This window comes from Pediculus humanus, genomic scaffold, assembly GCF_000006295.1.
Source record: "Pediculus humanus corporis 1103172108307 genomic scaffold, whole genome shotgun sequence".
NCBI lineage: Eukaryota > Metazoa > Arthropoda > Insecta > Psocodea > Pediculidae > Pediculus > Pediculus humanus.
The window spans coordinates 160270-181096 of NW_002987876.1; the positions used below are offsets into that span (position 1 = coordinate 160270).

The following is a 20827-nucleotide window of genomic DNA, read 5'->3' on the forward strand; positions in this document are numbered from 1 at the left end:
ATCGTCCGGTTTTTTCCGGTTCCTTCCCTATCTACCCAAAAGGCTATAAATGAAGAATTTGCAAAAACGCGTTAAACTTTTTCCAGAAATCCCGCGGGGGGCTGGGTGGGAAATAAGGATAAAGGAAAGGGAGGTTTTTTCTCTTAATCACGACGACGCACACGCATCGAAACGCAATTTTCCCTCCCCTCTCCCTCTCTCTCCCTCCTCCCTCCTTCCGGAAAGTTTACATTTGAACTCGATACAGTGCATAAATATATAAATATGATGTAAAAATCGATAGGATTTAATTCGAGAATCGAAATTCGAAATCGAGTCCGAACATATTTCTTTACATAAGATAATGATGATGATGATAATAATAATAATAATATCGAATTTATCTTTTTTTTTTTTTTTTTTTTTTTTTTTTGTTTTTAAAATTTGATTTTTTATTTGATTTCAGGCTCACACACCTTTGCTCTCCGCCTCCGGAGACAGCAAACACGTAAGTCGAAATAATATTTTCTTTTTTTTTTTTCTCGGCCTTCCAGAGGAAAAAGGAGGGGAAAAGGTAGGGAGGGAGGGAGGAGAAAACAAATTTTGATTAATTAATTAATTAAATTCCGCGGATTTCGATGCAAAAAAAAATTTTTATTATTGTTTTCCTTAAGGAGAAAACGGGAGGGGGGGGCAAAAGAATGATGAAAAATAATTGGGGTGAGGTTTGATTCGTCGCATTTAAAATTTTTATTCGTCTCGTTGTAAAAAATATTATCATCATCATCATCATCACAAACAACTTCTGCTAGTTTTTTGCCAATGATGAAACCTTTTCTCTCTCTATCTCTCTCTTTCTCTTTCTCTCTTTTTACGTGATGGTAAATTAAACGTTCAACGATCCATCGAAATTTATTTCATCGTGCGTTCTCCCCAAAAAAAGAAAAGGAAAAAAAATTTTTTTGGTTTTGTTTTTCGTTTTATTTTTTTGTTTTGTGCGGGCGTTTAACAAATGTTATCATTATTATTATTATTATTATTATTATTATTATTATTATTATTATTATTATTATTATTTCTACGACTTGTAACTTTCGAAATTTGAAAATTGTCGTTAATCACTTTTGATGACTTTGTAACGTGCCTCCTCCCCAGCTTTTTGATTAAATGAACGATGATGATGATGACGATGACATTTAAGACATTTTCTTGGGTCTGGAAAAAATTTTAAAAAAGACTTTCACTTGAAAATTTTTGGAAAACGGGGGGAAAAAAATATTTTCGCAAAAGTTCCGGGAAAATAAAGAGAGAGAGAGTGAAAGTTTCGGGTCGAGAGAGAGCGAGAAAGAGGTCTAAAGAAAAATCCAGGACTCATTAAAACTTTTTTTTTTTTTTTTCCTACCAGAAGAACGTAATATATATATATATTTTTTTTTTTAAAAAACGGAATTTGTAACATTTTCCAGCAACGGTTCCCTTTTTTTGCGAGAAGGAAGGGGGCGGAGGGAGTGTACAAAAAACAAAAAAAAAAAAAAAACTTTCTAAAAAATTATTTTCAAAGTTTTCGAAAGGATTAATGATGATAATAATAATAATAGTAATGATGATGATGATGATGAAGATGAATACGGTTACTACCTCGGGCATTTTTTTTTCTAATTTTTTGCGGGGGGTAGAGAGTGGGGGAGGGGAAAATTTTGTCGGAAACCGTTGTCAATTTGTAATTAGTAAAAAAGAGAAAAAAGAAAATGTCATTTTCGATTGTATGTCTGTTTGTATTAAGAGAGAGAGAAAGAGAAAGAGAGAGGAAAAAATTGGGGGGGGGGAGGGAAATTTTCAAATGGAAATTCAATTTTATTCTCGTAAAATATTGAATAAAAGCATTAACGTGATTCTCATGAGGTTTTTCGTAATCTTTTAATTTCCCTTTTATAAAATGAATAAATTTTCCCTCACGTTGCTCGTCGGGGCATTAAACAAATTTTCCGTACACGAAAAAAAAAAAGAATTTTTTTTTAATTAATTAAAATTTTTGAAAATGATTGCAAAATGAGCATCGTGTTTACGTAGTTAGTTACTCGGGGGGAGGGAAGGGGGGGGCATGCGATCGCAATCGTCGATGATTATGATGATTCGCAAAATTGAAAATTTCTGGGAAAAATTGTTTTTTTTTTTTTATTTTAAATATTATCATTATCTCACTTTCGTTTCAGGTAAACGGAGACGAAGATTGGGAATACGAGGAAATAATATTAGAAAGAGGAGGTGCCGGATTGGGTTTCAGCATCGCCGGCGGAACGGATAATCCTCACATAGGGGATGATTCTGGAATATACATAACGAAACTCATATCTGGCGGAGCTGCTGCCGCGGACGGTCGGCTACGGGTAAACGATACCATACTTCAAGTAAACGATGTTTCCGTTATGGATGTGCCTCATGCCACCGCCGTCGAAGCTCTTAAAAAAGCCGGAAATCAAGTTAGATTGGTTGGTATACAATGGAGGACAGAAATTTTAAAAAAAAAAAAAAAAATTATAAAATGAAAAGATAATAATTTATTTATTTTTTTTTCTATTTTTAGTACATAAGGAGAAAAAGATGTCCGGGAAGTTTAAAATTGGCCGAAATAGAATTACACAAGGGAGCAACAGGGTTAGGGTTCAGCATCGCTGGAGGAATCGGAAATCAACACATACCCGGAGACAATGGAATATACGTGACGAAAATAATGGACGGAGGTGCGGCACAATTAGACGGTCGTTTATTAGTCGGAGATAAATTAGTGGCAGTAAGAACGCCGGTACGTAAAAAAAAAAAAAAAAAAAAACACTTTAACGAAGTTTATGTATATACAAACAGTAATAATTACTGGAGAACAAACAAGATTTTTTCATTTCATATTTTTTTCTTTTTTCTTTTCCTTTTTAGCACGGCGATAAAAATTTAGAAAACGTAACTCACGAAGAAGCGGTGGCGGCGCTTAAAGCAACTCAGGAAAGGGTCGTGTTAATCGTTGGAAAACAGGATTCCGCACTTATCCCGCCGCCACCCACAGTATCGAGTCCCTTACCACGTAAGTGGAAATCTGTGAATGAAAACCTTAGTACGTAGTTGTTTTTCAAAATCTAAATCTATCCTTTATTAATTTGCCTCCCTTATCATTATTATTATTATTATTATTTTATTGCGAATTGTATTTGGGGAGGAGTTTAAAAAAAAAAAAAAAAGAAAAAAAAAATCATAATAATGAAGACGTGAATAACGTTAACGACGTCCTTATCAGGTGGGTTATTATACGATTTCGTTCGTATCAGGTTGATTTTTCTAATAAAAATTTATAAATCTGATTTTAAAATTAGAATTGCCAACAACGAAAAAATTATCGAAAATGGCAGGCGGCCATCTTTTTTTTTTTAATATCGTTATTGTTATTATTATTATTATTATTATTTATTCGGAATCATTGTTATTGATGCTACGTATTTTTCGTTTTAAATAAACAAAAAAATTGAACGCGAAAAAAAAAAAAAAAAAAAAAGATGGTCGTCGTGTTTAATTAAATGAATGATTGAACTTGAGAGTGAGAGAGAGAGAGAGAGAGAGAGAAAGATAGAGATAGGGGAGGAAAATTCAATTATCGCATACGTAAAATATGAAAATTTTGAATTAAGGTACGAAGGAAAAAAATATTGTGTGTAAAATTTTTTTGGTAACGTGATTCACGTCTCATTTTTTTTTTCTTTTTTTTTTATTACTCTAATCGCTTAATAATTTATTATTATTATTAGTAATTTATTATTATTATTATTATTAATGCAGCAGTATTTGGGATTTATTCGTATTTATTTGTTAATTAATTTTACTTAGTTTTTTTTTTTTTTTTTTTTTTAAATGATCATTTGTAAATTTGTTTCTTTATTTCATTATCGTTATTCGATATTGTTTCGCGAAATTATGAATTTTATTATTATTATTATTATTATTATTATTATTATTATTATTATTATCATCGTAACGAAACGATTGTGAGGACGTGGAGGGAGAAAAAGGTAACGAAAAAAGAGTCGTCAACAATAACGATAAGGTTGTATTATTATTGCGTTACGACGTTGACGTATCGGTAGTTAATAGATTAATCGATGAAATTTGTCATCTTAAATTCCTGCTGCTGTTGCTGTTGCTGCCACGTCGTAGATAAATGATGGTTTTAAAATAAAAATTTTTTTCTTATTTTTTTTTAGCTTCCGGTGGTGATGGATCACCTTTACCTTATCAAGAATCTCGTAATTTAAGTTCATCTGTAGCTACCTTGCAATCGGCGACTCCGAGAGCCGTCAGCACCGAAGATATATCTCGGTGAGTCTTTCTTAATTTTTTGTTGTTGTTGTTGTTATTATTATTATTATTATTATTATTATTATTATTATTATTATTATTATTATTATTATTATTATTATTATTATTATTTCGTTTTCAATTCCGTTTGAATGGATAAAAAAAAAAAAAAAAAACTCGGTAGAAGATGAAACAAAGTTTTTGTTTTTGTTTTTGTTTGAATAAAAAATGAATGAATCAAATCTTTTGGAAAAGTACCTCAAACGTTTAATTTAAAAAAAAAAAATAATAATAATAATAATGATAAATTTCATTCTTTTCAAAAGTTTAAAGTAGCAATTATTTTATAATGAGGGCGTAGAAAGAAAATACCGTGGACGGAAAAGAAAATGCGGATAATTTTCTTTTATTTTTTTTTTTTTTTACTTTTGTGTTGAGATATTTGTAATTGATTATCTCTGTCTCTCTCTCACTCTCACTCTGTCTGTCTGTCTCTCTCTCTCTCTCTCTCTCTCTCTCTCTCTCATTATTGTTTTGAATAATTTTTAAGGAGTTATTTTTCCGTTTTCGAATCGTCTGCTTCTTCTTCCTCTTCTTCTTTTAAGCTTGACTGCTTTCTATATATATATATATATATTTAGTTGTTAATGTTTTTTCTGGAATTTTCCATTATCGTTGTTAATCCTCCCGAAAAAAAAAAAAAAAAACTCTGATGATAATAATAATATTTTCGTTCATTGTAATTGTTCTTTGAAATGGAAAAGAAAAAAAAAAAAAAAAAAAAAAAAAAAAAAAAAGAAGAAGAAAATTCGTAACAGTGAATATAATTAAATTTCATCTTCGCCATTTTTCCTTTCGTTATTGTATTAATTTAATAAAAAAAAAAAAAAAAAAAAAAGACTCGGAGGGAGAGAGAGGGAGGGAGAAATGATAAAATGAGCAGAAAAGAAAAAAAATTATCATTATCATTATTATTGTTATTATTTGAAAATAATTTAAGATTTTTGTTAGGGGAAACGTAAATGATAATGACATTAAATATCGGTTGTTATTATTATTATTACTTTGTTTAAATATTTATTTTACTTATTATTATTATTATTATTATTATTATTATTATTATTATTATTATTATTATCATTATTGTTTTTTTCTCTCTTTTAATCACGACTTCGCGGGTATATATATATTTATATCTTCATTTTATTACCCGAGATTTTTATGCTAAGAGAATAATGAATGTGAATGTTCTGGAATAATGGCGGAAGGTTATCGCGCATGAAATTGTGTCTTGGAATGATATCCGGTTTATCGAGGATGGCGCGTACGGATTTGTTTGTTTGTTTGTGTTTGTGTATTCGATTGTTGTCGGACGATCCGTTGTTGTGAACCGGATTTTCGGAATGCGATTGTTTTTGTCACTCTTCGACTCTGTTCCTTCCTTAAACGTGTTGCATCCCGGTAACCGGAAGTTCGGGATCCCTTGCGGTTTCCTTGTTTCGTCGAACCTCTGGAATTATCCTTTTCTGTAGTTACCGATTGTTCCAGAATTTTATCGTGTAGAGAACTGAGGGTGTGCGTTTGTGTCCCATCCCTTGACCTCGGCAATGTAGGAGTTTTTGTTTGGATGCTGAAAAAGAATGAAAAGACATTATAATAATAATAATAATTTTCTAAAAGATGAAAAATTAATTAAAAAGACAGAGGGAGAGAGAAAATTAAATATTAAAAACCTCTCGGGTATTAATTTAATGCACTAGTAATCGTTCCTACAATTATGGAAAGCTTAATAATAATAATAATAATAATAAGGTTTATCAACTCATTTCGTTCGTTATTAAGTGCCTGACACGAGATGATATGATTATAATGATAATAATTAAATTTTTTTTTTTTTTCATTTCGTATTATAATAATAATTAAACCATGGATTCGTAGTATTAGTAGTAGTAAATTTATTAATAGAGTCCGGTTGGTATTATAAATGGTACCTTTTAAAGAAAAAAAAAATTTTTTTTTTCTTCTCATATCTAGAATTTCGCATTGCGCGGTTGTTGTTGTTGTTGTCGTTGTTGTTGTTGTTGTTGTTGTCGTTGTTGTTGTTGTTGTTGTTGTTGTTGTTGTTGTTGTTGTTGTTTTCCTTCTTCTTGTCATTCGTTTTTTTTTTTTTTTAAAAACTTTTCCGTAACCGATCCGTTTTAAAAAATATCAAATTTCAACTGTCACAACGCGAGAAAGAAAAAGATGGATAGATAGATAGATAGAGTGGGAGAGAGAGAGAGGGGGCAATAATTGTATAAACAAAGTCGGACAGACAATATGGATGCAGGGAATTTTTACAAGACAAAAAAAAAAAAAAAAAAAAAAAAAAATGACCCAAGGACAATTTTCGAAATTTTCACCGTGAATAAAAAGGGTTACAGAGTAGTGGTGGTGGTGTTGGGGGATAAAAGGGGGGATGAAGAAGGAAAGAAATCGTTTGCTCGTCGACAACCGACAACCGGTATTTAATTTTTTTTTATTTTTTATTTTATTTTATTTAAAAAAAAAAAAAAAAAATCGAAATCGAATCGAACGAGAATTAACGATAAGGCGTATTGTTGTTGTTGTTGTTGTTGGTTGTTGGTTGTTGGTTTTATAAAAGTTGACTTTTAAATAAAACAACGATTTCAGGTACGGAAAAAAAAATGAAAAAACTCTCGTTCTTAATTAAATTGTTAACGTTTCCCGAGGGTAATTTTTTTTTTTTTTTTTTATCCCCCTTCGGGGTTTTTAATTTTATTATTTCTTTATCGTTTTCGGGTTCCCCCTTTTTTTGCCCCCCTTTCGCCTTCTCTTTCTCCTTGAAGAGATAAATTTCAACTCGATGATTTCTTTTCATCAGAAAATTTATTTTCGAAATGCACACGCACACGCACACGTTCCCCCGTACCTTTCTCTCTTACTTACTTTTAAATGTAAACTCATTAATAATTTTTTAATTTTTTATAACATGCCCTTTGAATTTCTCTTTTGTTGATTAAACTATAATAATAATAATAATAATAATAATAATGATGATAATCATAATCATAATGATTATTATTATTATTATTATTATTATTATCATCGTCGTCGTCGTATCATTAGAGTTTGTTTATAACGTATGAAATTTTTTTTTATTTATAGAAATTGTTTTTTGGGGCGTATAATTAAGTTTGTTTTATTTTTTTTTATTTTATTGATATAAATTTTTTTTTTTTTTTGTCATTTCCGGTTTCGGTTCTCTCTCTCTCTCTCTCTCTCTCTCTCTCCCACTCTATCTATCTATCTATTTTTCACTCGATAATTTTCTAATTCGTTTTTTTTTTTTTATTGATTTTATTGATTTTTGTAAAACGATATTGAATTTATATTGAAAATTTCCAAAAAAGAAAAGAAAAAAATTTTTTTTTTTTTTCACGTCTCGAGGCATCATCATCATCATTATCATCATCATTATTATCATCATCATCATCGTTATCATTATTATCATCGCGCACTTTTTTTTTTTTTTCTAAACGTGAATCGTATCTTATTTACTGCATCGATTTTTAATTTAAAATTTTTTTTTGACGTGGCATTAAATAAACAAAACACGGTTTTGAGTGCGTGCGTGTGTGTGCCATTTATTTATTTATTTATTTATTTATTATTATCATCATCATGTTTATGTTTATGTTTTTATGTTTTTATTTAGCATTAATTTTAATTAAAATGATTTACTTTGTGTAAGAAAGTTTTTTTTTTTTTTCGCGACGTGAGAAAGAAAACCTGTTACCGAAATGTTTTCTTTCTTTCTTTCTTTCTTTCCGTTTCGAAAAGCTGTCTGTGAACTTTGACACGACTTTTATGCATTCAAGTCAGATAGTCAAGCAGACGATGTTTCGTCCTGGATTTTTTTTTTCGAATAAATCATTTGAGCGAATGGATGAATAAATATTCATATTGGATTTTTTTTTTTTCTAAAGAATAATAAGAAAAATTTAATTCGTATTAGAAAAAAGAAATTTTCCCACGCCGAAAGTTCGATAAGGGTTAAAAATAGGGAGGGGGAGTAGGAGGGGGAGGTGAAGGGGAGGAAAGAAATTTAAAAATCCGGAAACGTTTTGCCAAGGACTCTCTTTCGTTAATGAAATTCGCGACGAACAACATCGTCAACAACAACAACAACAAGTCGCGAGGGAAACGCGAAACGATCCGACGCATTTCGTAATCGATCGATCGATCAATCAATCAATCAATCAATCAATTCGTATAATTCACGGTTTTTGCCACACTTGTTTTCACTTTTAGAGAAAAAAAAAATAAAAATTTCTTTCTTTTGCCGGACCCTCCTCCATGTTTTTTAATTTTAAAATCCTTTCACATTCAAAAAAAAAAAAAAATCACTCGCCGTTCAAATCGATTAAATAGCATAACTTTTACTTTTTAAATTGAACCTTGTCACAATATTAGTTACACGTATTTATGACGTCATCTCTCGTTAAAATATCAGATTAATTTTTGAAATATTGTAAAAAAAAAAAAAAAAAAAAAAATTACTGGATTTCAGTGAGATATTCGTCATTCGACTCCCCGCCCCCCAGTCCGCCTCCCCTTTTTTTTCTATTTTCCCTCTTCGAAACGTTTCAAGTTTTTATTATTATTATTATTATCATTTCATTTTCTTTCGTTTCCTTTATTAATTTTCATTTTGATGACGACGATGATGATGATGCTGTTTAAAGTTATTCGTCTTGTTGCCGAAATCAGCATCCGTAGAGATGATTTTAATAAAGATGAATATTGGGGGGGGGGGTGTGAGAAGGGAGGGGAAAATTCGGTTTTATGCGGTTAATGACACGTCGTTTTTTTTTTTTTTTTGCGTACGTGTGCGTGAAATTCCTCTTTTCGAACTTTAAAAAAAAAAATTAAAACGAAAAATGTGGAAAAGGTTTTCTAACTCTCTCTCTCTCTCTCTCTTTCTGTCTTTCTATCTCTTTTGTACGAAAGCGGTTTTTTTAGGTCATTTAAATGAGAACATGTGAAGTGGTGCAAAGGTTAATAATATTTTGATGGGGTGGGGAGAGAGAGAGAGAGAGGTGGAGACCATTTTTATTTTCTTTGGTTATACGTTTTAAATTTTGTCATTATTATTATTATTTAAAAAAAAAAAACTCTTGAAAACTTTCTTTATCTCTCTCACTCTTTCTTTATTCTTCTTCTTTTTCATTCAATGTGGATCACTTTGACTGACATGTGCCGATGGGAGTGTCCGAAATATATTTAATAACCCGACCACAATTTCCGATTTTTCAACCGATTAACTGAACGATCATCAAAAGATGAATTTTTATCTTCAGACGATGATCTCTCTCTCTCTCTCTCTCTCTCTCTATTTTTTCTCTCTTTCTCTCTGTCTGTCTGGCAGTGCAAGTTGCAAGACGATGATTACACGGGTTTTAAAAAACGAAAGGGAAAATAATCATCGTCGTCGTGGTAATAGAAAAGAAAAAAATGCGAAAAAACATGGATAAAAAAAACTATGACGAAATGTAACGAATGGGATTAATAATGATAATAATAATGATGATGATGAGTTAAATTTATTATTAATGATCGGTCGCGAAACAAGCTGCGGCAAATAAAAAAAAAAAAAAAGAAGAAGGTATATCATTATCATTAATATTATTATTATTATTATTATTGTTAGGATGTTTTAGTTCGATTTAATGTGTGTGTGTGTGTGTGTGGAAATTTTTCATTGTAATTTTTATTATTATTATTATTTCTTTCATTCCTTCTTACATATTATTATTATTATTATTACTACGACTACTAAAAGTAATAAAATTTAATAGTTTTTTTTTTGCTACTTATAAAAAAAAAAAAAATTTTTTTAAATAACTATTTAATTATTTTTTAAACGGACCGGTCTGGAGCTTCCAGTTGTTTTTTTGAATTAATTAAAGAGAGAGAGAGAGAGAAAAGTCTCTCTCTCTCTGTATGTTTTTATCACGGAATTTTCTCGAGACGCGATATCACGTGTCTGTCACAGTTTTGAAACGAAAAAAAAAAATTTGGTCACATAATTTTCACCTTGATTAAAACGACGTGTAACTAACGCACGCACACACGCACACACACCCGTAAATTAATTATTATTATCATTAAATCGACTTAAAAGCGTTGAAATGAAAAATCAGACTCGGAAAAAACAAAAAAAAAAAAAAAGAAAAATTTGAAGGTTTAGAAATTGCGAAACGTGGTGACGTATGATGAAAGAAAAAAAATGGCGGCGGCGGTGGTGGTGGTGGTGGTGGTAGGGAGGGAATCGTTTTTTTTTTTTTCGAAACGGATGGAGACTATGCAAAAAAAAATAGAAAAATGAAAATTTTAAAAATCGTTTCTCTCTCTCTTTTCTCGCTCTCTCTCTCTCTCTCTTTTGCCTTATTTTCGATCGGAAATACTCTCGAAAGAGGGAAAAAAAAGCCATAAATTTTTTTATTTTTCGTAAACTGAAAGGAAGGTGGGGGGAGGGGGAAAGGGTTGGAGAAGGGTTTAGGAAAGTGGAAAAATGGTTGTAAAATATGATTCTCAAAAAAAAAAAAAAAGGATAAATTTTTTTTCCTGTTGGCTGAATATTTTAAAAATGTTTGTTTTTCCAGGAGTGAATTTTCGATTCCATTAATTTTTCATCAAAAAAAAAAAAAAAAAAATTTTTTTTTTTTTTTTTTTTTTTTTTGTGGGAAAAGATTTTACACGTCAGTTTTTATTTATTTATTTTAATTTTTTTATTTTTCTCCCTCCTCCCCCAGTCTGAAAATGTCTGCTGACCCGATCTTTTCGTTTTTTTTTTTTTTTTGCGTGCATGCGTGTTTCTTATAATTGGATAATTGTAAATTTTCGATTCGAATTCGATAAAAAAAAAAAAAAATCGTGTTTAGGTTTAAGAAGGTTTCAAAAGGTTTTTTCTTTTTTTTGACGTGGAAGGAAGGATTGAAAAAGGTTTTTTTTTCTCTTTTTTTTTACGATAAAGCAAAATATCCAGAAACTCGAGAAAGTCGTCATTTTTTTGGTTAACGAACGCATTTTCCCGTCGGAAATAGGAAAAATTTTTTAAAAAGAAAAAAAACGCGCAAAAAGTTTTTTTAAATTTCGTTAGTGACACGTTTTTTTCATATTGTTTTTTTTTTCTCCCGGAAAAAATAATAATTATCGTCTGCTTGCGAATTTATTTATTTTAATTCTTCTTTTTCTCTTATTTGATTTAAGAAAAAAGATGAAATTATTTTCCGATTGTTCATACTTTTCGATTTTCGTGCCTGGAAATGACGAAAGAGGGGAAAGGTGAAAGAGGGCGGGGAAAGAGAACGATGAGGAAGGGGAGGAGATAAAGAAAGTAACGGGAAAAAAAAGTCGAGTGACGTAATAACTTGGATGAATCCGACAACTGGAGAGAAGGGTAGGGAAAGAAGAAAAGGAAAAACGGGAAGCGAGAGGAGGAGGAGGAGGACGGGGGGGCTTAAAAACTTTTCCAAAAAAGGTTTACGTTTGCTTTCATAACTTTTTTCTTAGAGCGAATGGAAAAGGAATTTTTTTTCTCTTTTTTTTTCTGCAGGACAGCAAAAAGTTTTTTTTTTTTTTTTTTTTTTTTTGTTTTCGATTGAAAATCTCGATCGTACGACGACTAAAAGATGCGGAAGAGAGAGAAAGAAAGGGAAAGGGAAAGGGGATGAGGGAGAAAGTGAGAGAGAGAGAGAGAGAGAGAGAGAGAGGGATAGGAAATGAATCGAGAAACTTGAAATTTTTTTATTTGTTATTGGAAATACGAAATGAATGGGGTCTAGTCTTTTGACACGACGATTGTTTTCCCCCTTAACGAAAATCACAATTTCTAATATTATTATCATTTTTAAACCCATCATTACCACGATGATAATAATAATGATGATGATGATGATGATGTCTTCCTTATTACTTCGAGTGTTAATAGAAAAAAAAGAGAGAAAAAGTTTTTTTTTTTTTTTGTAAAAAAACGCCTTTTTCGATTTTTTTTTTTTTTTTATGAAAATTGTTTGTTTGTTTGTTTGTTTGTTAGGCCGTAAAATTTTCGATTTGTTTGTTTCCTCGATAAAGAGAGGGGGGGAGGAAAAAAAAAATTTCACTTTATCATCATCGTAGGTTATGTAAAAAAAATTGATGGCGGAAACGTTAAAGGTGATTTCGTTTATTTTTTTTTTATTTTTTTGGAGAAACGACTGGAGAAAATTTTTTTTTTTTTCGAAACCTGGAATTAATGAGGAGAGGTGAAGATATAGCGTTTAATGATGACGATAATAATAATAATTTTTTTATTTCTTTTTCGTTTCCATCCGGAGTTTTTTTTTTTTAACGTTTGCCAAACGAAAAAATGTTTTCATTTGAAAACAACAATAAAAATATTTTTAAAAAAATGGTTGTTTAGTATTTAAAGTTGAAAACAAACGAAAACAAACAAAGAATTATTATTATTATTATTATTATTATTATTATTATTATTATTATTATTATGGGTTTCGTTAAAATTCAATGAAAATCACTTAAAATTTTTCATACGTCGCCATCGTCGTCGTCGCCGTCGTCGCCGTCATCGTCATCGTCATCTTTATTCCGCGTAAATGTAAACGGCCGAGAAATAATATATTGTCGGGTTTAAAATGGTGGTGGTGGTGATGATTAGGTGGTGGTGGTGGTGGTGACGATGGTTGTGGCATCGAGTCGGTTTGCCAGTAAGTTGTTGTTGTTGTTGTTGTTGTTATTGCTCCTTCTTCTTATAAAAGAAACAAACGCGATGCGCGCACGTCGGGATTGAGTCTTCGTGTCGTCGTCGGTTTTGATTTGCGCGAAACGTTATAGTATAATAATCGGTTTTTTTTTTTTAAATATTATTTCGGGGGGCTTTTATCGTTTGTTCGTTTGTTTGTTTGTGCTTTAAAGTAAAAAAAAAATTTTTTGTTGTTGTTGTTCGATTTAATGATGCGTTCGAAAGTTTTGTAAAAACGTACGCGGAATTGTATTTTTTTCCATTTTTTTTTTTTTTTCGGTTTGTTTCCTTTTGTCATGTTTGTTTTTTTTTACCGTTTGTTGCAAAAAGTGTTGCTCGTGATAATAATGATGATGATGATGATGATTTCGATCGATTGATCGCGTTTATCAGCTTTTATTTAAATTTTAAATAAATCAATTTTTTTTTTTTATCTTTCAAAAAATTTTGTTTGTTGTTGTTGTGGTTGTTTGTCGTCGTTTGTTTGTTCGCTTTTTCTCCTTTTTTTTTTTGTTTTCGTGCGATTAAATTTCGAAAGAGAAAAAAAATTCGAAATCGGAGAGAAGACAAAGATGGAAAACAGTCGAAAAAAAACTGTTCGGGAGGGTTATTATTTTTGGCCTAATAGTTGAAAAATTTCGGTTTTTTTTGCTCCGTCTCTCTCTCTCTCTCTATCTATCTATCTATCTATCTCTCTCTCTTTTTTCGTTTTAAAAAAAGAAATTTATGCTTGGTTTGATTTGAAATTTTTTTTACGTTAGCTTCCAGCAGTTTGAGTAAAATACACAAAAAAAAAATTCACCCCATTTTATTACGTAAAAATAATAATAATAATAATCGAACCCCTTTTTATTTTTTTTTACCTCGACAATAGTTGGCATGAACGTGGGAAAGGCATAAAGTTGAATTAAAACTCAATGACTTATTATTATTATTATTATTATGTTTATTATTATTTTTTTCTTATTTAATGGGTCGATGGTGTCAGTTTAATCCTTTTACAAAAAAAAAAAAAAATTCCAGAACATTCTATTTTTTTTTTTTTTTTTTGACTTCAATCTTTATATAGCAAACGAATGTTTATTATTATTATTATTAATTTTTTTTGGGGGGGATTCGAAAGAATTCCGAGGCGAGGGGGAAAAGGGTGGATGGCGTGGTAGTCGTCGTAAAAATTCACCCAAAAGGATAAAAACAAAAAAAAAAAAAGGGGAAAATTTTTTAATTGCTTCGCCTAATTATCGTTAGTATTATTATTATTATCATTATCATTATTATTATTAATGTCTTTTGATGGTCGTCGCATATCGAGTGGTTGCGGTTGTTATTATTATTATTATTATTATCATCATCGTTTTTTTGTACGCGACGGAATTTTTTCTCGCATCCGTTCCAGGTTTTTTTTTTTTTTTTTTTTTTTTTTGTAATTTTCCTTCCTTTGAAAATTAATTTTTTGGAATTTTCCGGCATGCGTTTTGTTTGTCGTTGTTGTTGTTGTTCTTCCTCCTTTTTTTTTTTTTGTTTATTTTCGTATTTAAAATAACTTTTTTTAATTTGTGTGTTTTGAAATCGGGGGGGGGGGGAAGACCGCGACAGATAATGACTAGTAGCCCGATTAGTAGTTGTTGTTGTAATAGTAGTGAGATTGGCGTCGTCGAATTTTATAGTAAAACAAACAAAATTGTTGAAATGGGGCGTGTGAGTCATGAATTACGTACGACTTGATGACAATACAAACAAGCACGTGTGTGTGTGTGTGTGTGTGCGCGTGCGTTTCAATTCATTGTTTTGTGTGTGTTTGTCGTTTTACCTGGTTGTCGTTATGCTGCGTTCATATGGTGTTTTGTTTGTTTGTTTATTTTTTTGCCTTCTCTCTCCCTCTTCCTCTCTGCCCCCTCTTCCTCTCTGCCCCCTCTTCCTCTCTCTCTCTCTCTCTCTCAGAGTCGAATGACGCGACCACCGCCTTCGACAAATAGAAATGGAATATCGAGAAAAGGTTTTAATATAGGAATGGGATTCTTATTTCGTTTCGTTTTTCACATACTCGCTCGTAATTCTTTTATTATTTCCGTTATTATTATTATTATTATCATTATTATTATTAATATTTTTTATTTATGTAAAGGTGAAACAGTTAGTTAAGATATAAAATATATATATGTATATGTATGCTTGACCACTGGCCAAAGCCAAAGATCATATCAGATACGAAAAAAAGGAAAAAATTTCCAGTCTTTTGTTTTTTTTTTTTTTATCATTATTGTGTTTGTTTGTTTGTTATTGTTGTTGTTGTTGTTTTCTTTCGATTTTTTTTTTTTTTTTTTTTTTTTTTTTTTTTTTTTTTTGATTAAAAAGGGGGGGGGGAGGTCCCGATTTACCTTTTTTTTTTGGAAAACCCTTACGGGTTTACGGGTCCAAATCCATTTTTTTTCCGGCGGAAAAAAAAAAAAAAAAAAAAATTACCCCTTGTTTGGAGAAAAAAATTTTTTTTTTTTTTTTTTTTCCACCGGCCGGAAAAATTTAAGGGGGGGGAAAGAAAAGAAACAAAAAAAAAAAAAAAAAATTTTTTTTAAATTCCCCCCCGTTGTTTGTTTTAAACAACAACCACCACACCCCCCCCCTTTTTTTTTTTTCCAAACCTTTAACCGCCCCCCCAATTTTAAAAAAATAACCAACAAAAAAATTTTTTTTTTTTTTTTTTTTTTTTTTTTGATTAGAAAGGGGGTGGAGAGTTCACGATTTACATTTCATTTATGGAAAACCGTTACGGTTATACGGATCGAAATCGATTATTATTCGGTCGGAAAAAAAGAAAAAAAAAAAAATTACGCATTGTTTGTAGTAAATAATTTTTTTTTTTTTTTTTTTACGACGTGCTGGAAATATGTAATGCTGGAGAATGAAATGAAACAATAAAAAAAAAAAAAAATTTTTTTTAAATTCGACGCGATTGTTTGTTTTAAACAACAACAACAACAACCGACTCATTGTTTTGTTTTCGAAACGTTTAACCGCGCGACGAATATTAAAATAATAACAAACAAAAAAATTTGTTTTTTTTTTTTTTTTTGACCGTTAAGGGCGTGTGTGATGTGTGATGAACGTGGTTGTTGTTGTCGTCATCGTAAATTTCTGTCGTTGTTTGTTTGTTTGTTTGTTTGTTACTTTTTTCTAACTTAACGGCGGTGACGTAGGCGAGAGTTATTTTTCTTTCTGAATAATTTTTTTTTAAAAATTTGTTTAGAAGGTTGTTTGTTTTTCATATAATTGTTTTTCCAGTTGTCGAATTTGTTCTTTTCCCCTTCTTCCCCTCTCATCCTCCGAACGACCTTACATCAAACCGGAAATAATTAATTAATAATAATAATAATTAATTGTTTTCGGTGATTCGTTTAAGGATGATTCAAAAAAAAAAAACATGGCGTTACTCAAGGATTCATGCATGTCATTTTTTATACTTGCGAAAAATTTTCAAAGGTCACGTTATCATTATCATTACCATTATTATTATTATTATTATTATTATTATTATTATTATTATTATTATTATTATTATTATTTTTCTAAAAATTTGGGACGGTAGAGAAAATCGTTTGTTTGTTTTCAGAAAAAGAAAAGAAAAAAAAAATTGTCGTCGTGACGACAGGTTTTTACAGGCATTGGAATTTTAAAATACAATGAGTTACGGTACATTTACAAAAAAAAATTTTTTTCGAATGCTCGAGGTCGTTAGTTTAACAAATTTTTCATTATTATTATTATTATTATTATTATTATCGTTGTTTGTCGTCGACGTCGTATTATTATTATTATTATTATTAGTTTTTTTCATAGTCGATGATTTATCGATTATGTTTTTGTTTTTCTCCCCGATGTTTAATTGGTTGTCGGGACAAAACAATTAATGAGTCTCCTCGAACGTTTAAAACCAAAAAAAAAAATTCAATCGATAATAATAATAATAATGATGATGATGATGATGATAAAACCAAAACGTCGATAATTCAGGTTCAGGTAGATTTCAAACCTTTTCGATGACGAAAATAACGATAAAAATAAGAATAGAATTAAATGTAACGGTAGTAGTAGTAGTAGTGGTTGGGTTTTGTAGTCACGTGGTTGTTTCACTCGCGAAAATTAATAACAAACAAACAAACACAATTTAAATGCGTCATCAATTTCGACTCGATTTTATTATAAAAACAAAACAATGAAAATTTGTTTTTTTTTCTTTTACCTTGTTGTTGTTGTTGTTTGTTGTTTGTCCCTTAGTCATCGGTTGTTGTTTTGATCGCGAGAGATTTTTCTTGCCTTATTGATTCCGTCGTAATAATTAAAATAATTTTTTGTTTGTTTGTTTGTTCGTTTTACTTAACCTTCTCAAAACGGTTGTTACATTCGATGATAAATTTCAAAACCGTGTGACTTTTTTTTGAAAAGAAAAAAAGAGAGAGGGGGGGAGGGGGAGGGGAACAACACGGTGATTAATCGCAAGGCAAAGCACATCATCATCATCATCATCATCATCGGTTAATTCTAAAGTTCAGGTTGTTGTTTGTGTGTGTGTGCGTTCGATTTGTGTTGTTTTAAAAATAAATTTTTTTTTATTTTTATATATGGAAAATTTTTTCCTTTTTCCATTCAGTCGTGTTTGAACGGTTTCGGAGTTTGCGCGGCGTTCGGGAACAACGCGTTTTTTATTTTTTTTTTTTTAGAAAAAATATCGTTTTATGCTTATTATTTTTTTATTATCCGAAAAGTAATTGACGATTGATTGATTTAGACGTTCGGTTATGCGTTCGTTTCGTCGCTAATCATGCCGAAACGATGATAAAATTTAACGAACGCCGCGGACACAAGAAAAAAACAAACGTAATGTTTCTCTACGCGTTATTATAAATAAAGGACGCGTCTCTCTTTACGTGTTTCGCGTGTTTGTTTGTCTTCTCTCTCACGATTTTCATGCCTTCAACTATTTTTTTTTTTTTTTTTCTATCATTACCGTTAGAAATTTGAAACTTATTATTATTATTATTATTATTATTATTATTATTTGCTTATGTATGAGAATAAATCGAAAGGGATTTTTTACGATTTCGTACGAACGAACGTGGAATTTGAAAAATTTATTATTTATTATTTTTACAGCTGTTTTTCATTTTTTTTTTTTTTTATGCGAAATGAAAAGTTGAATTTTATATTTATATATATATTCGTATCGTTTCCTCCTTCCCCTCTTAGTACCACCACCTCCTCTTCTTTCCGTTTCCGGTTGCCATTTTGATTCCGGTGGAAAAATTTAAAACGCGCGCGAAAAAAAAAAAAAAAAAAACGTATCGATTCGTTCTCCAGTTAATCGTTTTTTTTTATTTTTTTTTTATTTTTTGTTTAACGCTTGACATTTTCTAAAAAAATAATAATAATAATAAACGTTTTCCAAAAAAAAAATAATAAAAAAAAAAGATACCTGGACAAAAAAAAAAAAAAAATGTTGTTCAAGTGTTTTCAAACGAGTCCTTGCGTTGTGGAACAAGGAGAGGAAAAACCAGGTCCCCTTAAACCGATAACAGCTTTCGGACGGAAAATATTACAGGAAAAATTATTGGCTAGGTAAGGAGTATATCATTGTTTATTATCATCATTAACGCTAACATTCGATAATCGTTCGATATATTTATTGCACGCGCACGCACACACACGTGCGCGCATATATCGAAAATGGGAAATCGTTAACGAAAAAAAAAAAAAAAATTTTTTAACCGGTAATAATTAATTTTATTAATTATCGATTATCGTGAGGATAGATCATTATTATTATCATTATTATTATTATTAGTTTTTTGCGTCCGAAAAATGGCGGTCACTCGGTGGTAATTTATTATTATTATTGTAATCAACGGAATAATTTTCCTCGGGTAATTTTTTTTTTTTTTTTTTCGGTTATTGCCAACGCATGAACAAATGTTGTTGTCGTGGTTGTTGTTATCACTTTGTCGTTTGTAGCGTTTGTTTTATCAATTCGGCTTTCGCCTCATTTTAACCACCACTTGTACGTCGGATTTCGAAGGAAATAAATAACGTGTCGAAGGGTGGGGGAGGGAGGTTGTGTTTCGTCACTTAACGAGAAAAAAAAAAAATTTTGCGTTGGGTTTGTATTTGCTCCACCCCCGATCGGCCCCCCACTTTCCATGAAAATTTGCTGTGGGTCTCCTTTTTTTTTTTGTTTGGATCCCTGACGTATGTAAAAAAACGGAGTCCGATAAATCGAATCGAATTTTTTTTTTTTTGCTCTCTTTTTCCTTTTCATCTTCCCTTGCTCTTCCCCCCTTTTTTCTCTCCCCCCCCCCGCTCTTTTCCCCTTCGATTTATCTCGAATCGTCGTGTATCGAGGACGAAATCATTTATTTATTTTTCGGTTGACCCAAAATCTCGTTTAAATATTTTCTCTCTTTTTTTTCCTTATTTATTTCTCTATCTCTGTCTCTCTCTCTCTCTCTCTCTCTCTCTCTCTCTCTCTCTCTCTCTCGTTTGTTCTCTTTCGTTTTCTATCTTTTTTTTTTGTCGTTTTTGTTTTTGTTTTTTTTTGTTTTGATTCTTCCTCTTCTTCCTCCTTCTTTTCTTGAATATTTGGCGATTAAATCGAAATATTTGAATGACCAAAGGGGAAGCCGGGGGAGGGGTGAGGGGAAGGAAGTAAAAAAAACAAAAAGAATTTTGTCTTTTTGTTGTTTGTTATTGTTTATTCTAGTTTTTCTTAAAATGTTTTTCTTGCTGTTGTTGTTATTATTCACGCAGACGACTTAAAAGCCATGATTATCGTTTACGTTGAAAACTTGTTTGTTTGTTTGTTTTTAGGTTTTTGTTTGTCTGTCGGAAACATTAGTCGTTTTATTTTTTTTTTTTTTTTTAATACGGTTACGGTTAAAAAAAGGAAAAGTGTTTGTTGATGAGCGATTGTTTGAAAAAAAAGCGCGTGAAAATTGTACGGGTGCTTGTTTGTTCGTTTGTTTGTTTTTTACCGTTTTGTTTAAACAAAAAAACGTTTGACCGTGTTATAATTACACATCCTTCCACGGTGTTCAAATAGATGCGATCGATAATTGACTCTTGCCAAAAATTGAGTAACAACAACGTTGATGTTATCACTTCCTTATCTCTCTTTCTCTCTCTCTCTCTCTTTCTGGAGAAAAATCAGGATCGTAATGGATATCTTTATGGAATGATAACGTTTTTTTTTTTTTTTTTAAAACAATCAAAAAAATCGCTGGAGAAAAAAAATAAAAAGTCGATTATTATTATTTTAATTAATCGCCATTTTTTCCTTTTATTTTTCGCGCACGACGAAAATTGATATTTCAATGTTGGTAACACTTGAAATGAATCGAACGTGTATCAGCAGAAGGAGATTTCTCGTTTGTTGTATTGGAGAAAATAAAAAAAAATGAAAGCGTGAAATCGATCCGCGATGTATGGAAAATAAAAAAATAAAAAATTTTAAAGGATTCCGTTTGTCGTGTCTTTTTGTTGTTGAGGAGAACAAACAACCGTGTAAAAATTTGACATCGTATCGAAATATTATTGTCGAAACTTTTCTTGTTTGTTTGTTTGTCGTTTCCGGTTTTCCTTCTTTGATTCGAGGGAGAGGAGGAAGGCGAGTATATAAATCGTATAAATTTTCACTTTTTTTTTTTATTTACAATAAAA

At 30.7% G+C, this 20827-nt stretch overlaps 1 protein-coding gene across 1 annotated transcript; it reads left to right on the forward strand.

The window, feature by feature from the left end:
• Positions 1-1915: 1915 nt before the first annotated feature.
• On the forward strand, positions 1916-3093 carry Phum_PHUM577950 (discs large, putative; the record flags this gene model as incomplete). Its single annotated transcript, XM_002432197.1, has 4 exons — positions 1916-1966; positions 2193-2468; positions 2564-2770; positions 2911-3093. 4 exons carry the CDS (start codon positions 1916-1918, stop codon positions 3091-3093), a joined length of 717 nt encoding a protein of 238 aa, XP_002432242.1.
• Between the last annotated feature and the right edge of the window lie 17734 nt (positions 3094-20827).